At 32.3% G+C, this 15,982-nt stretch overlaps 2 protein-coding genes and 1 long non-coding RNA gene across 4 annotated transcripts in view; 1 reads left to right on the forward strand and 2 right to left on the reverse strand.

The window, feature by feature from the left end:
* Window positions 1–2,536: 2,536 nt before the first annotated feature.
* Window positions 2,537–2,960, reverse strand: LOC142228297 (uncharacterized). The gene is made up of 2 exons (XR_012720125.1): window positions 2,807–2,960; window positions 2,537–2,749 (listed from the first exon to the last, which is right to left on the reverse strand). It is a non-coding gene; the product is annotated as an uncharacterized LOC142228297 (long non-coding RNA).
* Window positions 2,961–3,364: 404 nt separating this feature from the next.
* Arp2 (Actin-related protein 2) lies at window positions 3,365–9,723 on the forward strand. Of its 2 annotated transcripts, XM_075300374.1 has the most exons (7): window positions 3,365–3,696; window positions 4,920–5,030; window positions 5,221–5,235; window positions 7,678–7,893; window positions 7,968–8,177; window positions 8,244–8,672; window positions 8,737–9,723. In XM_075300374.1, the coding sequence occupies exons 1-7, from the start codon at window positions 3,649–3,651 to the stop codon at window positions 8,905–8,907; spliced, it is 1,200 nt and encodes a 399-aa protein (XP_075156489.1). In that variant the 5' UTR covers window positions 3,365–3,648; the 3' UTR covers window positions 8,908–9,723. The 2 variants fall into 2 exon arrangements, with proteins under 2 accessions (XP_075156489.1, XP_075156490.1); XM_075300375.1 differs by lacking the exon at window positions 5,221–5,235.
* Window positions 9,605–15,982, reverse strand: part of LOC142229797 (NIF3-like protein 1) — a 58,534-nt gene continuing 52,156 nt past the window's right edge. Inside the window, exon 4 of the mRNA XM_075300376.1 lies at window positions 9,605–10,172. Within this exon, the coding sequence (XP_075156491.1) occupies window positions 9,750–10,172 (423 nt within the window). The 3' untranslated portion in view covers window positions 9,605–9,749. The remainder of the gene's footprint in view (window positions 10,173–15,982) is intronic.

A 15,982-nucleotide genomic window follows, 5' to 3' on the forward strand; every position in this document is an offset into this window, starting at 1 on the left:
GACAGTCATAAGCGTAGGAAGGCCTCTGGGGAGGGGGCTTAGACCCCTCCAGAAAAATTGTAGCCCCCCCCCCAGAATTTGAAAACCTATTTACGATTTTCCATTGTTTTTATATATCCAGCAAAAAAGCGTTACCAAAAAAGTAATGAAAATGTTATATTTGGATCCGGAAGTGGTGGAAAATTGGCGCAGAAGTTATGAATTTAACATAGGCTTGTCCTAGGACGGATGTCCACCATTTCAACAGCTGTTGCACTGAATTTGAATCACTTTTTAGGGTGTGATCTGAATTCAGTGTTTTGAATGTGAATTAAAAATTCCTCTGATATTTTTCCAAATAATTTTTTTTTAATATTTTAATGCATTCTTACACCGAAACGTTTGACCTCGAACATTTCCAAAAATTATCGATATTTCTAGAATAGATTTGGCTTTTTTGCGGCAAAATGTTATTAATTTTTACCCTTTTTAACGTATTTAAAAAAATACCCATTAAAAATATGAAATAAAGTTGTAGAAATTGAATTTAAAAACTTCCTGTGCTTTTAACATAAAGTTGTGTCTTTAGAACAACTTCCAATTTTTTTTGCTGGGAAAAATTATGGAACTATTAGTTGCTTTATTATAAATTAATTGTCTAGTTATGTTGAAGTCTGACCTTTTATTCATTTTTATAAAATAAAATATTAACCCTCTAATGCCCCAATTTTTTTGCCACAAGAAAAATTTATACGGTAAAATTCAGTATATGCTGCAAAGCCTCTTGAACAGTTTTAACGAAATTTTCTTTTTATTTTATCCAGTTTTGTTGGCTTAAGGTGTGTTTTACTAAAGGCTTCCTCATATAACGAAGCCCGCCTAAAGGCAAGATAGGGCATTAGAGGGTTAAGTGAATCTATAACTTCAGTCTATTAATTTTTAGCTAGGGGGGCTATAGCCCCCCCTAGGAAAATTGTCTAGCTACGCTAATGACGACAGTGCTCGTGTCGAACATATCTCATGTATTAGCCACATTATAAGTTAAGTGCAAAGGCATAATCGATACTGCTGTATGTTTATGGAATGTATAACCCATTTATCGATTAATTAGTCATCGCCGACAATTCGTATCGATCGGCCTCTTTATAAACACAGACATTCCGTCAGGAAAAACTTATAGTCTGTAGGACGCATAAATAATCGAAAAATGTGTTATCGATTACATTAACAAACAACAGTATCGATTATGCAGTCGGACATAACTTATAATATGGCCAACATCTGGGATATGTTCGACACGAGCACTGTCGTCCGGATAAACTTCGGCGCATTAAGGGCACCTTTACGGTCGCATAAACCCTACGACACAACACGTTGCGGCGACAATTCCGCTAGTATAAGGCCATGTTCTCGTGTTGCGGGGACGTGTTGACATAAAATCAAACAACTTTGATTTTTTCCGGTTGGGAGGCACAAATCTCAGATGTTCGCAAAACATTAGCAAAAACAAATTTATTTTCATAATTAAAGCAAGCATTTCTGCAATGAAATTAAAGAGGGATCGCTAATTCAGCTTGGACTTTTTTTGTTTCTTCCATTTTTACTAAAAAAATGGCTTTACATCTTAATGGTTTTTTCTTTTCTGAAAAAAAGTGCTTTGCCTTCATTTTGTCTGTACAGAATGCGCTTTTTTAAAATGTTATCAGAAACCTAAAAAAATGCTATCATTTCAGCGGACAGAAAAGAATTCAAAGAAGGAAACAGAGCAATCGCAGCACTATCGTTTGTTGGCAGTGCTGAAAATGCCCGTAATTTGCCTCTATGCGACTTTTCGTCCATCTTCATTGTTTGTGTTTATGCTTCTTCTTATTTCTTCATGTTGTTATCATAATTGTTCGTGCAGTGTGAGGGTAAAACTTGAACGAACACACAACAAATAGGCGAACCTCTGTCGTAGTGTTTATCCGACCGTCTAAGGTCCGCTTTAGACTTTGATATTTGTTCTATAATTTTCAGAGCACAAGACTATGTGTTGTTAAATAGATTGACTTTGCCCAAGGCATATTAAAGAGGTAAAGTCATGCAATCAGGTGACTAATATCGACATTCATCTTGTCAAAGGCTTTGCTTTAGTTTGACTTTCTAAATATCATGGGGTGTACACACGTTTGCTCGTGACTTTACCTTTAATTAATATGCCTTGGACTTTGCCTTTCACTTTTATTTTTACGACATTGCAGCGCTGGTTGGATCCATAATGATTGCAATTGATTCAGGATAGTATTTCTATACAAAGCATGAACCCTGCCAACATTTTTTGAATTTGGGGACTCTTTTGAGAATCCCCACTACGTCGAAAACAATCATATACGACATCAAAAACTCGTCGGAAAAGCGCCGTCACTATTGAGAAGTTGTACCACGCCAAGTTACTACAAAAATGTTTCGCATGAGTGCAATTCTTAGGTGCCTATATAGATCAATTTAGAACGACGCCAATAAGGGACCCTCCAAACAATCAGAAAAAGTGCATTTTAAGATAGTTGTAAAAGAATCATTGTAGTCGAGTAAAACACGTTTGTTTAGATATTTATTAATTTGATTAAACATTTACAAATTCTTAAAAATATAACATTTATACCACTATCACATTACATTTAACATAATTTTTGACATTAATGATGATGTTGAGTTACAAGTAGCGAGTTACATGTTGCTGCGTCTATCAACCAGTGTTTTATTCCATGGAGGCAGCGTGTCTGTAAAATATCTGAAAAACAATCACTTTATTCCATTTGGAAAATCACCAAATTGTTCACCAATATACCTTTCACAATTTTAAGCGTATAATCTATGTTTTCAGAACTTTATTTTCGTTTTTATTTAATTAAAATATAACAAGCTGGTTGCGCTTGGCGTTTCACAAAAAAAATGGCTTTTTTAACAGTAGGGATGGCAAATTACTTGCATGTACTTTTTGATGTACCTTTTAATGATGGTTGAAGTGACATTTACGAGTCTGTGGTAACGATGAGGTTGAAATGGAACTTTGAAATGCTGGCAGGGAAAGAAGCATTGTTTTTTTTAAATATTCGAAGATGTTGTCATCATCAGTTTGCCTCGAAATTCGTTGAATAAAATTTTATTGAAAGAATACAGTGTATAGTACAGTTTTTAAGAGCAATTTTTTCCTGAAATCACTTTCAACTTTCTCAAATGACTTCAAGCTGATAAAAAGAACGGCACAGTATTTTCGTATTGAAATGTTCTTCCTATTTTTATTTTACGAGGCGCCCTGTTATTTCGGTTGAACGACGACGTCATTGATCATTATTTCGGCTATGATAAAGAACCAACGACATTATGGAGAAATATGCGGCTGTGTAGTCTGATTGTCACCCGCAATTGACACACTATTCGTCATCTCAGCAGGAAAAAAAACTGAATTTTTGTTGTGCAAAACGAAAATAGTTCTGCAGATTCTTTAATATATTGAATATAACATTAAAAAGCAAAAAATAATATTAGTTTATTTGGCAACTAACAAGTAGTGTGGTTGATACAGCTGTTAAAGTCCAGAGAACACACCTTAAAAAGTTTAACACAGTGAAGATAAAGCAATAGCAGCGGCAGAGCAGCAGCGGTGCATTGCAGCAGTATAAAAAAGAAATGGACAGTAAAGGACGCAATGTTATAGTTTGCGACAATGGGACCGGCGTAAGTAGAAAGTGGTGTGGGCAGAAATGTGTGTCTTTCGCTTAATTGCAGTAACAAGATACGGCACAAAAAGGGATTACGAATAAGTAATGTCTAATGCGCTACTGACACACATATGAGTTATGTGGGAACTAACATAATATGTCAATGGCTTAAGAAATATAGAAAGAAGGAAATACTTGTTTTTTGTGTCTGGTGGCGCCAGTTTCCCTCGACATCCTCAATGGATGTAATATTCATTTCCGCGCTATGCCAGCAAACGCCGCCCTCTGACGAAAAAGTAGATTACTCATACTTTGTGTTTTTGTTATCTAAATGAACTGTTACATCTTATCAAAAACAAAGAAAAATATTTTCTTACCATTTCAAAGTTTTAAACGGGATTTGATGAAGCGATTTCTTTCCTATGAAAACGTGATACCTTACTTGTTCCCTCGTCTATTCGGCCAAATAATAATGTAATTCTGGACTATTGCTATATCATTAATATTGTGGAAATTCCCATATCCAAAGGTATTCCCAAATCGTTATATTTTGAGACCAATGCTGATTGTATGAGCATCAAAATCGTCCTTTGATGCTGGAAAGTCTAAGTAAAACTATTGAAAATATGAAAATTTTTAACCATCTTTATGAACTATATCAGAGGAGTTTTTATTTGGATCATTCGCAATTTATCTTAATATTTCCACATAAAAATATTTGGCTAATTTTAATTTCAAAGAGCAGAAAGCTACACCTAGCCTAACTAAAAAAATGTTTGACGCCATTCAGATGACATATTTGAGCGTATACGCTATTCGTACTCTGCAATAGCTAGTTATTAGTAATACTCGTATTAATTTTTACAGTCTTTGTAACCGGCTGATTAGTAATTTTCTCTGTAGTTGGTTACAACCCTATATATCAACCTCGCCAAGTTCCAGAATATGGTTTGTACGTTATCCCAACGTAATGGGAATGTGGCCTCCCACGGACAAACGAAGCGAGAAAGTTGGTGGTGAGTTAGTTCGAAAAAAGACGGCGTATAAAACTGGACAAAAAACTTCCGCTGCAATTTTGTGTCTAATTTAGGGATTCTAATTCTCGAAACGTTATTCCTAACACAGATTCCGTTCCGACCGAAACTAATAAAGTTTTATCGTATTTATGTTTTAATTTTATATGCATGAACTCGAATCGAAACCATAACTTATAATTATATATGATTTAATATATTGCAGTTTGTCAAATGCGGTTATGCTGGCAGCAACTTTCCGGCACATATATTCCCCTCCATGGTTGGCAGGCCAATCATTCGTGCTGTAAACAAAATTGGCGATATTGAAGTCAAGGTGAGTTTTCGTTACTAATGTGATTACAATTGTTACTTTGATTAGTATAGTTTACATTGAATTTATTATTATTATAAAATATCAGAAAGAAACAAGCAAAATACATATATACAAATCTCTTTTTTCGTTCTTCTTTATTTATATGTATAAAAAATTGTTTTGGAAAAATCTGTTTTGAATATTTTTACAGGATTTACACGTTGATGTAAGTCTATAGTTTTCTAATTTCACTTATGTACCCAATTGTTTACTTTTTTACTGCCAAAATTGAAATTTTGAAATAGCTGTCCATTTTTTTACTAACCAACGAAGAAGCCAATTTCAATTTAGACGTTGTTCTCTCCATTATGTATATCACTCACTTTTTACAAGAATGGTTTAAACTAGAAACCAAAAAATAATCAATGGATATTAAGTTGCATCCACAATTAGTTTTTGTATGTAAATTCTTACACAATTTTATTTTCATCAAAAAGAAATAATCTTTCAAAAATGTTGTATTCAAAGAAATGAAAAAAAATTATCATTCTTAAAGAATGTGAGTGAATGTTTTATTGTTGTTTTGAAACAAACGTTCTGCCTTAATTATAGTCCTCTCTAGAATGCTTAAAGCTATTTTTTCAAATGGTATTTAATTAGTTTTGTTATTAATTTTGTTATGAATGTTTGTTGTTCGATTTTTATTTCTTTTCATTTCTTTTACTAACACTACAATTTTCTCAAAAGCATGGCGATTCAGTATCAATTGGTGTTTTTATGTTTAATAAATTTCAGAAAATTTTCAGCATATTTTTAGAATATAAAAAATCCATGGATAGGACAAGTTCAATAATGTACATTAACAGGATTAATTCTTGGTTGTAATAAAAAAAGAACAACTAAGTTACAATATGAAAATTATTTCAAATTATTTCTTTATAATCCTCATGTTTATAATTGAACATTAATTAATCATTTTTTAATGGCTTGCTTTATACTGAAATGGGAGTGTATATCCAGCCTCCTAGCCTATCTAGAGAATTTTCATAGGATTTGTAAACGGAATCACAAATTTACATTTTCGACATTTCGACTTTTTTAAAATTTGAGAAGATCGACTTTTCGAGATTTCTACATATTCCAATCAACTTTTTAAAAATTTGAGCACCGGTATAACCAAAAATTTTTACACGTTCATATCCACCACATATCTGTTTGTATTCATACAATATTCCACTTTTAACCTGATGTCGACTTTTATTTTTAAAAGTCTATTAGTCGATTGGACACCATCAAAAGTTTAAAAAGAGCCGATTTTCAAAAATATTAAATGTGGAAATTTCCTATTGTTTTTTTTTTTGAAACAGTAGGCTTTCGAACCCATAATGTCAATTTAATCAAGAGGTAATTTATGCTATAGATGCATACAATTTAGGAGTCAATCATTGTAGCCTTTCCACACATAAAGAGGAGTTAATTTGTAGGTCCCTCTTTAAATGAAACTGATTTCGCTAACAAGACTTACGACTGCATCAAATGTTTGCAGTCGAGCCAGCAAACATTTTAAGCCAATATTTGGGGTATCATATAACGATAGCAGTATTTTCTAAAATCTGTACCCAGATATTTCAAAAATGGCCCTGGAAAAAGTTCGACACTCATTTTGGTTAAATGTTTGCCTAGTGTGACCCTACCCTAAGTCTTATGGCGATTTCGATTGGGAAAAAAGTTGCAACATTCTCGAAATTGATTGCCACATATGAAGGACACTGTCATAGATTTTGGATCCTGTATCCCTCAAAATGTTATGAATTAATACTAACATTGGAATGACACTATCATTTGGGCGAAAATACAATGAGGGAAGAGTAGTGTAACACCAAGGCAACATATTTTTTGCGAAACGAAAACGCCCTTAATTATACATACCTGCATATGTTCTTTTTAATCATCATAAAAAATACAATGATGCTTGATCATCTTATGCCATTTGCAATGCTTTGCTTTACACCAGTGTAGAGACTTACTGAATGGTATAGTGCAGGTCTTTGTTGTTTGCTCCACATAATGTAGCCATTGGCTAGTTTTTGCTCTCTATATTCTATTCAAATATACAAGATTGAAAAAGTCAACTTGTGGAATTTTCCGTTGAAATAAACCGATTTTTTATAAGTAAGAATGTCTATGCTCTGACATAGAGGTTACAAATTAGCTCATCTGTAGGAAGAGCATTACTTCTGTTTGATGTTTCAACTATAAAATTGGTATGAAAATGTTTCATAACCAATCTCTAACTATAATGTGACTTTTCTGTACCGCACAATTTTCCATTGTATGACGTGTGAGTTTACCGAGATTTAAAAACTGTTTGAAAAAAAAAAAAAAAAAAATACTTACAAATCTTTCTATTTCTTTTATAATTTTTGTAAAATTCAAGTAATAGTGTAACATGTTGAACTTACTGAATGTAAATGCGGTTTAGTAACAACTATCACCTTTTGCTCCCGAAAAACTATGTACTTTTAATTTAATTGTTTGTATATTTTCTAGAGTTTGCTTTTGTTCAATTTAATGGTATTGTTTTTTATTTCGTTCTCCTACGATATGTACCGTAACGGAGAGTTGATTAAAAATCTTTTAACTTCAATATACTGTGGAATATTTATAGGATTTGATGGTGGGCGATGAAGCTTCACAATTACGTTCATTATTGGAGGTGTCTTATCCTATGGAAAATGGCGTGGTACGAAATTGGGAGGATATGTGCCACGTTTGGGATTACACATTTGGTCCAAAGAAAATGAATATTGATCCAACAAATACCAAAATTTTACTTACGGAGCCTCCAATGAATCCTTTAAAGAATAGGGAGAAAATGATTGAGGTAAGAAATGAATGTCACGATCTTTTTTTTACATACGATTAACTCTTCATTTATATTTTTCCAAATGTTCATAGGTCATGTTTGAAAAGTATGGTTTTGATTCTACATATATTGCTATACAGGCAGTATTGACTTTATATGCCCAAGGTTTAATATCTGGAGTTGTTATAGATTCCGGAGACGGTGTAACTCATATATGTCCAGTTTATGAAGAATTTGCTTTGCCTCATTTAACAAGACGTTTAGATATTGCTGGACGTGATATTACACGCTACTTAATAAAGGTAAGCATACAAACAGAAATTATACGTTTCCCCATCTATAGTTGAGTTTTTGTTTTTGCATCAAAGTTACTTTTGCTACGTGGCTATGCTTTTAATCATTCCGCGGATTTTGAAACGGTGCGTATGATGAAGGAAAAACTCTGCTATATTGGCTACAACATTGAAATGGAGCAGCGACTAGCTTTGGAGACTACTGTTCTGGTGGAATCGTACACTTTACCCGATGGCCGTGTGATAAAAGTTGGCGGAGAACGTTTTGAAGCTCCTGAAGCTTTATTCCAACCCCACTTAATCAACGTTGAAGGCCAAGGCATTGCCGAATTGGTATTCAATACCATACAAGCGGCAGATATTGATATGAGATCGGAGCTATATAAACACATTGTCCTATCAGGCGGTTCCACAATGTATCCTGGTCTACCCAGCCGATTGGAGCGTGAAATTAAACAGTTGTATTTGGAGAGAGTTTTGAAAAATGATATTGATAAATTGGCGGTAGGTTATTGATTGTTTGCAGAGATTTCTGGGACTTTCTGAGTTTTGTTTTCCAATTTTACAGAAATTCAAAATTCGCATTGAGGATCCACCAAGAAGAAAAGATATGGTTTTCATTGGAGGTGCAGTTTTGGCTGAAGTAACAAAGGATCGAGATGCATTCTGGATGTCGAAACAAGAGTATCAAGAACAAGGCCTTAAAGTATTACAAAAATTGCAGAAGATAACAGCCTGAAAACGAAAGTAATTTCGTCTATCGAGCCCCTACTAAATCATAAAATTCCGTTAAGACTTGTGACAATAGTCTAAGGTGTTTCCACAGAGAAGCTCGGCATTTCAATACACTAGGAACCTGTAGTCCTTGAAACATATAATGCAAAAAAATCTTTCCAAAATCTTCCATATGCAAAAAAAAGCAAACAGCATGTAACTTATCGGAGCACGCTGTCCTAACCTCTCTTCGTTTGACTTAAGTACTTGTTATTTCCTTAACTAAAAAATGCCCTTATACCACAACCCTATTGTTATGCAAATATATTCCTAAGTTTTTTTCTCTATTCCCCTTGATTTCTCTTCTTCATTTTTCTACAAACTAATTGCATTTATGTTGATACCCCTTCCTCCAACTTTTACTCTCTATCCTGTAACAATGATAAATTTTTGCTGTTTTTGTTTGATTATATTTACGAGTGTATACTTACTATAATTTTTAACGACATTTTATTTAATATATTTTTATTTTCAAGTATTTTCTAGTATTTTATATAAAAAGCCCCAAACAAAACCAATAATATAAAGTTATAAGTAAAGATTAACTTTTTAATAAAACGTAAAAATAATGATGTATTTTATAGAAATCATTCCAGCTTTTTTTCTATGTATCACTGTCCCTACTTCACCCGATCCTTTCCCAAAAAATCAGATTCCTACAATCCACTTGTTAGATGGCATTTCATGCACATTTTATTTTAAATAAACTTCACATTTCAATTTTTATACTATAGTTAGCCCATATTTATAAAAAAAAACGAATAAAAATATCTGAAAGAAATGCACTTGTAGTCCTCTTGTTAGCATTCAATTTTCTTTTTTGTGCGTCTTAATGGGATCTTCATCCGATTCGGAAACAATTACCTCGCACAAGCCATTTAACATATCATCCAGTTTGGGTTGAAAGGTTCGAAGAAAGCCTCTTTCCGAATTGCTATGATTACATAATATAACCGATACATTATTGTGATTTGCATCTAGAACTTCATGATGAGACATTTCTCCGGTTATGTAAAGATCTGCCTTTACACCTCGTAGAAGGGAAGCTCCAGAACCTGCACAAACAGCTACTTTTTTAAGATCAGTATCGCTTGAGTGTTCAACGCCCATTGCTACGTGCACATCTAAGCCAATATGTTTTTGCACCGCTTTTATTGCATTGTCCAAACTGATCTTAGTGGAGAAAATTCGTCCGGAACCAACATTGGGATCATCGCAATTTGCCAGAGTCTAAAAATAGAGAGGAAATGTTAGATAAATAAATGATGCGGTATATACATAAATTGTAAGGTTAATGGTTTAAGTTCATCTGGTTGTTTATATAAATTAGCTTTTTATCGATTATTTGCTGATAAAGATTAATTGAAATATGAAGGAAGATTGAAGTGATTCCATGGATAGATTCGAATAGTTCTGAGAACATTTTGATGTTATAGCAAAATATATTAGTCGCTGTGATATATTTGAACTAGGACTGTCATTCGGGATCGATTTTTAAAAATCCCGGGATTCGGGATTTCATTGCTATCATACTTAACGAACACTTAGTCCAACTCAACATTGTGAAGAAAAGAAAAGCAAAAATATTATGACAAAAATAAAACAACCATTTCATATCGCTATCTTACTCAGTAAAATATTTTAAGGCTTAGGTTAGATTAGGCGTATTTCGTATACTTGTTATAAACCTTTTGTACTTCGATATAAGTAAAAATATCGAGGCTTCCAAATTTTGTCATATTTGAACTCAAATGTGAAGACAGAGATTCATGAAAAACCAATGTTAATTTTTGGTTTTCTGAACACTTTCAGCAATGTATACATTATGGGGTCCGAGATCAATATTTCGATGCGTTATAAATGGAATGAAAAAGTTAGTATATTCCCGATCCTATGGTGGAGGGTATAGAAATGGTTCAATATTTGATGAATGAAAATGTTATTTTTACAACAAATGTAGGAAAGTTTTTCTATTTCCACAGTTCACTAACATTTTAAAAAAACAAGTAAGAAAAGTCTAAAGTCGGGCCGACTATATTATACCCTGCACCACTTTGTACATCTAAATTTTCGATACCATATCACATCCGTCAAATGTGTTGGGGGCTATATATAAAGGTTTGTCCCAAATACATACATTTAAATATCACTCGATGTGGACAGAATTTGATAGACTTCTACAAAATCTATAGACTCAAAATTTAAGTCGGCTAATGCACTAGGGTGGAACACAATGTTAGTAAAAAAAATATGGGAAAAATTTAAATCTGAAGCAATTTTAAGGAAACTTCGCAAAAGTTTATTTATGGTTTATCGCTCGATATATATGTATTACAAGTTTAGGAAAATTAGAGCCATTTTTACAAGTTTTCGACTAAGCAGTGGCGATTTTACAAGGAAAATGTTGGTATTTTGACCATTTTTGTCGAAATCAGAAAAACATATATATGGGAGCTATATCTAAATCTAAACCGATTTCAACCAAATTTGGCACGCATAGCTACAATGCTAATTCTACTCCCTGTGCAAAATTTCAACTAAATCGGAGCAAACAATTGGCCTCTGTGGTCATATGAGTGTAAATCGGGCGAAAGCTATATATGGGAGCTATATCTAAATCTGAACCGATTTCAACCAAATTTGGCACGCATAGCTACAATGCTAATTCTACTCCCTGTGACTTGACTACACTACTAATTGTACTCCTAGTGCAAAATTTCAACCAAATTGGGGTAAAATTCTTGCTTCTGGGACCGTATTAGTCCATATCGGGCGAAAGATATATATCGAAGCTATATCTAAATCTGAACCGATTTCAATAAAATTTGGCACACTTGGCTATAGTACTAATTGTTCTTCTTGTGCAAAATTTTAAGCAAATTAGGGTAAAACTCTGGCTTCTGGGGCCATATAAGTCCATATCGGGCGAAATATATATATGGGAGCTATATCTAAATCTGAACCGATTTCTTCCAAAATCAATAGGGTTCTATTATGAGCCAAAACACATACTTGTGCCAAATTTGAAGTTGATTGGACTAAAACTGCGACCTAGACTTTGATTACAAAAATGTGTTCACGGACATGGCTATATTGACTCAGGAGCCCACCCTGAACATTTTTGCCAACGACACCATGTGTCTATCTCGTCTCCTTCTGAGTGTTGCAAACATAGGCACTAACTTATAATACCCTGTTCCACAGTGTGGCGCAGGCTAATAAAGCTTAAGCTTAAGCCAGAAACACCGCTAAATATTTTTTTGCATTTAAAGTCACATTTTTCATTGAAATTAAAAAAAATAAAGCTTTATTTCCCTTAAAATGCATATTTATTAAATTGTATTCATTTTAAATATACGCGGAATAAAAAGTAAACTGTTTGATGAGAAAAATTAACTACCTCCTCCGAAAATTGAACTAAATTGCACTCCACATTTTGAGATTTCCACTAGTATACACCTAGTATACTTTTTAACCACAAATAGAGTGATTAAAACCGGTCGGTGAAAACCGGTGGTCGGGTTTTTCGTTTTGCACTGATTGTAGGTTTTGTATAAAATCCCATTTTCGGTGGACCGGTAGAACCAGTGTTTTAATATCAAAACCCCGGTTTTCGGTTTTTTTATTTTCAATGGGAACTTAAATAAGAAAACTTCCCGAAAGTGTTTTCTGCGCACTTCCAACTCTTTTCTGAACACTTCCAACATAGTATTCGCTCAAGCTGTTAAATAAAATATGTTAGTTTTCTAAAGAAATCTCAGAGAAAATTCAATGAAATATAAACAATTTGTAATTGTTCAATTAGGAACCTATATTTTGTCAACAAAATCTATGATATTACTTACGTTATTATTATTCGACTCAATTTAATGTACTTTTCAGTACAAAATGAGCTCTGTTTGTTAATATTTTGAAAAACAACAAAATGATTCTTCGAAAGCCAAATGCAGTATATACAAGAATTTTTTTAGTTTTCGAGGCTCTTCAACATCATGTTTAATATAACATTAAAGAAATATTCACAAAACACAAATGGGACCAAAAACTAAAAAATCCAACATTTTAATGTTTATCCACGGTATTGTTACCGCAATTACAGCCAAGGAATCGAGAAAAGCCGACTTTCAAAACACCGGTTTTTTGATCACTCTATCCACAATTTACGAGATTTTTGAAAACCAACACGATTTTCAATTAAATATTTAATTGAATTTTGTCACGGAATCAATTAATTGTGTGATCGAATCAATTAAAAAAGTGATTGGTTTTTGACAGTTTTAATTGAATCAAATAAAATTTTGATTAATTTCGTGACAAAAATCAATAAACTATTTAATTTATTCAATTAAATTAATAATCGACATTGGCAATAAATTTCAATAAAAAATTGTATATATTCCGCCCCCAATATCTTATTTAGTTTTATTTGAAATAAAAGAAAATATGCGTTTCTTATAAAAAAAATCTTCAATATTTTATTTTTCTGAATTATGCTATAGACTAAAGAATTTGGGTTTTGTTATTTGTGTGTTTTGTTCTAACACAACTTAGACATACAATTATGATCGATAACAACTAAAGGGTTAAAAAAATAAACTATATAAATCATTATCGTCGTTATCATATTAACTATGTCAGCATGTTCCTTCTACAAACACAAAATTACCACCAACATTTTTTCAATTAAACACTTAATTGAATTTGGAAACGGATTCAATTAATATGTTAATTGATTCAATTAATTATTTAATCAAATCCGAATAAAAACTAATTAAAAAATGATTGATGTTTTTTACGTTTTCAATTAAAATATTAATTGATTTAATCAATTTGTTAATCAATTTGGAAATAATTTTCAATTACAAACGTGATTGAAAAATTTTCCGTTTCCAATTACACATGTGATTGATCCAATCACCTTTGTGATTGAAATGGAATAATTTTGAGCAATGGAACAACAAATGGCCACGTGGTAAAGGTTTGAAAAAATATATGACAGAACGCATTTTAAATTACCTGTGTTTGTGTTTTGTGGTATTGTAAAAATTGAAAATATTCTACGTTTATTGAAGGTAAGAAATTGTGAAATATGAATACCGTTTTCCATTGAAGCCTGTTTACATTAAACGGACTAAATGACCAATCAATTCCATCAACTCCATCATTTTATCAACGATATAAGAATATGTTTGCAATCAAAAGTTGATTACCGTATTGATCTTTTAAAATTATAATTTTTTTTTCACTCCTAGTTTTCTTAAAACCAAGAGCGATATGGGTTTGTTGGAAGATTCACCTTGAAGTTGCGAAGTAGCGTTGGCATTAAATTGCATTTTTGTTTTACTTTCCTTTTTCAGTTTGAACCCAAGTACACGCTCACAAAAAATGGCTTCTGTAACATATACTCCCAAACATATTTTGCTTCAAGCATATACATTTTTGGGTATTGCCCAAACATTTATATGTTTGATCTCTTCCAATATATAATATGTTTGAAAGCATATTGGTCTAAACAATATATGTTTGGGTAGTCTAAGTTCCAAACATTTTGTATTTTTGCATCCAAATTCAATAATGTTGTCTTCCAAAAAACAATATGTTATTATGTGAACATATAATATATTTGGAGCATTTTGCACCCAAAAATATTATATGCTTAAAAAAAATCTCCCAAACAATATTGTGCTCAAAATTTTATTTATTTATTTATATATTTACAATCATAATGAATTATGAAAATAAACAGGTAATATAGGTGCTAACAACATAGGTTTTCGACCTGAATGCTCAAAATTTTGTTTCTGCCCAATTGTATATTCCCCCACATCTTTCTCACATCCACGAGATTTTTTAGTTCTTAGCACCTTTTTCTGTAATACAAACATTGTAGAAGAAATTATTGAATTTTATGATTTTTTTTTTATTTTAATTTTACCTTTTGCCGGACGGGGATTCGAACAGCGGACCACACAGTTTGTAAGGATCAACGAAGTAGCTGATCAATTGCCCAAGAAAAAATAAAATGTTAATTTTGTAATAACAAGCAACAACCACCAACTTAATTCAATATCGCTCCCTGTTAAATAGCGCTCCAAGCTACTAAACACATATATGTTTATAGGCTATTTCTAAATTAATATATGTATGCATCCAAGCATATTATATTTAAAAACATTTTATGTCCCAAACATAATATGTTCTAACATATTAACATATATGTCCCAAACATGTTATGCTAGTTTATGAACATTATATGCTTGCACTCAAAAATATTGTGTTTAAAAATTTGTGTTCCAAACATATAATGTTTATAGCCAAACATATGAAAAACAGTCTTTTTCAACCGTGCACGCTCACAAAAAATCGCTTCTGTAACATATACTCCCAAACATATTTTGCTTCAAGCATATATATTTTTGGGTATTGCCCAAACATTTATATGTTTGATCTCTTCCAATATATAATATGTTTGAAAGCATATTGGTCTAAACAATATATGTTTGGGTAGTCTAAGTTCCAAACATTTTGTATTTTTGCATCCAAATTCAATAATGTTGTCTTCCAAAAAACAATATGTTATTATGTGAACATATAATATGTTTGGAAGCATTTTGCACCCAAAAATATTATATGCTTAAAAAAAAATTCTCCCAAACAATATTGTGCTCAAAATTTTATTTATTTATTTATATATTTACAATCATAATGAATTATGAAAATAAACAGGCCTGAATGCTCAAAATTTTGTTTCTGCCTAATTGTATATTCCCCGACATCTTTCTCACTTCCACGAGATTTTTTAGTTCTTAGCACCTTTTTCTGTAATACAAACATTGTAGAAGAAATTATTCAATTTTATGATTTTTTTTTATTTTAAATTTACCTTTTGCCGGACGGGGATTCGAACAGCGGACCACACAGTTAAGGATCAAAGAAGTAGCTGATCAATTGCCCAAGGAAAAATAAAATGTTAATTTTGTAGTAACAAGCAACAACCACCAACTTAGTTCAATATCGCTCCCTGTTAAATAGCGCTCCAA

This window comes from Haematobia irritans, chromosome 3 (genome assembly GCF_050003625.1).
Source record: "Haematobia irritans isolate KBUSLIRL chromosome 3, ASM5000362v1, whole genome shotgun sequence".
Lineage (NCBI taxonomy): Eukaryota > Metazoa > Arthropoda > Insecta > Diptera > Muscidae > Haematobia > Haematobia irritans.

Coding starts and splice junctions, on each gene's coding strand:
- Arp2 (XM_075300374.1), top strand. CDS start 3,649: ATGGACAGTAAAGGACGCAATGTTATAGTTTGCGACAATGGGACCGGC. Junction 3,697..4,919: donor TTTGCGACAATGGGACCGGC/GTAAGTAGAAAG, acceptor AATATATTGCAG/TTTGTCAAATGCGGTTATGC. Junction 8,178..8,243: donor TTACACGCTACTTAATAAAG/GTAAGCATACAA, acceptor TTTGCATCAAAG/TTACTTTTGCTACGTGGCTA.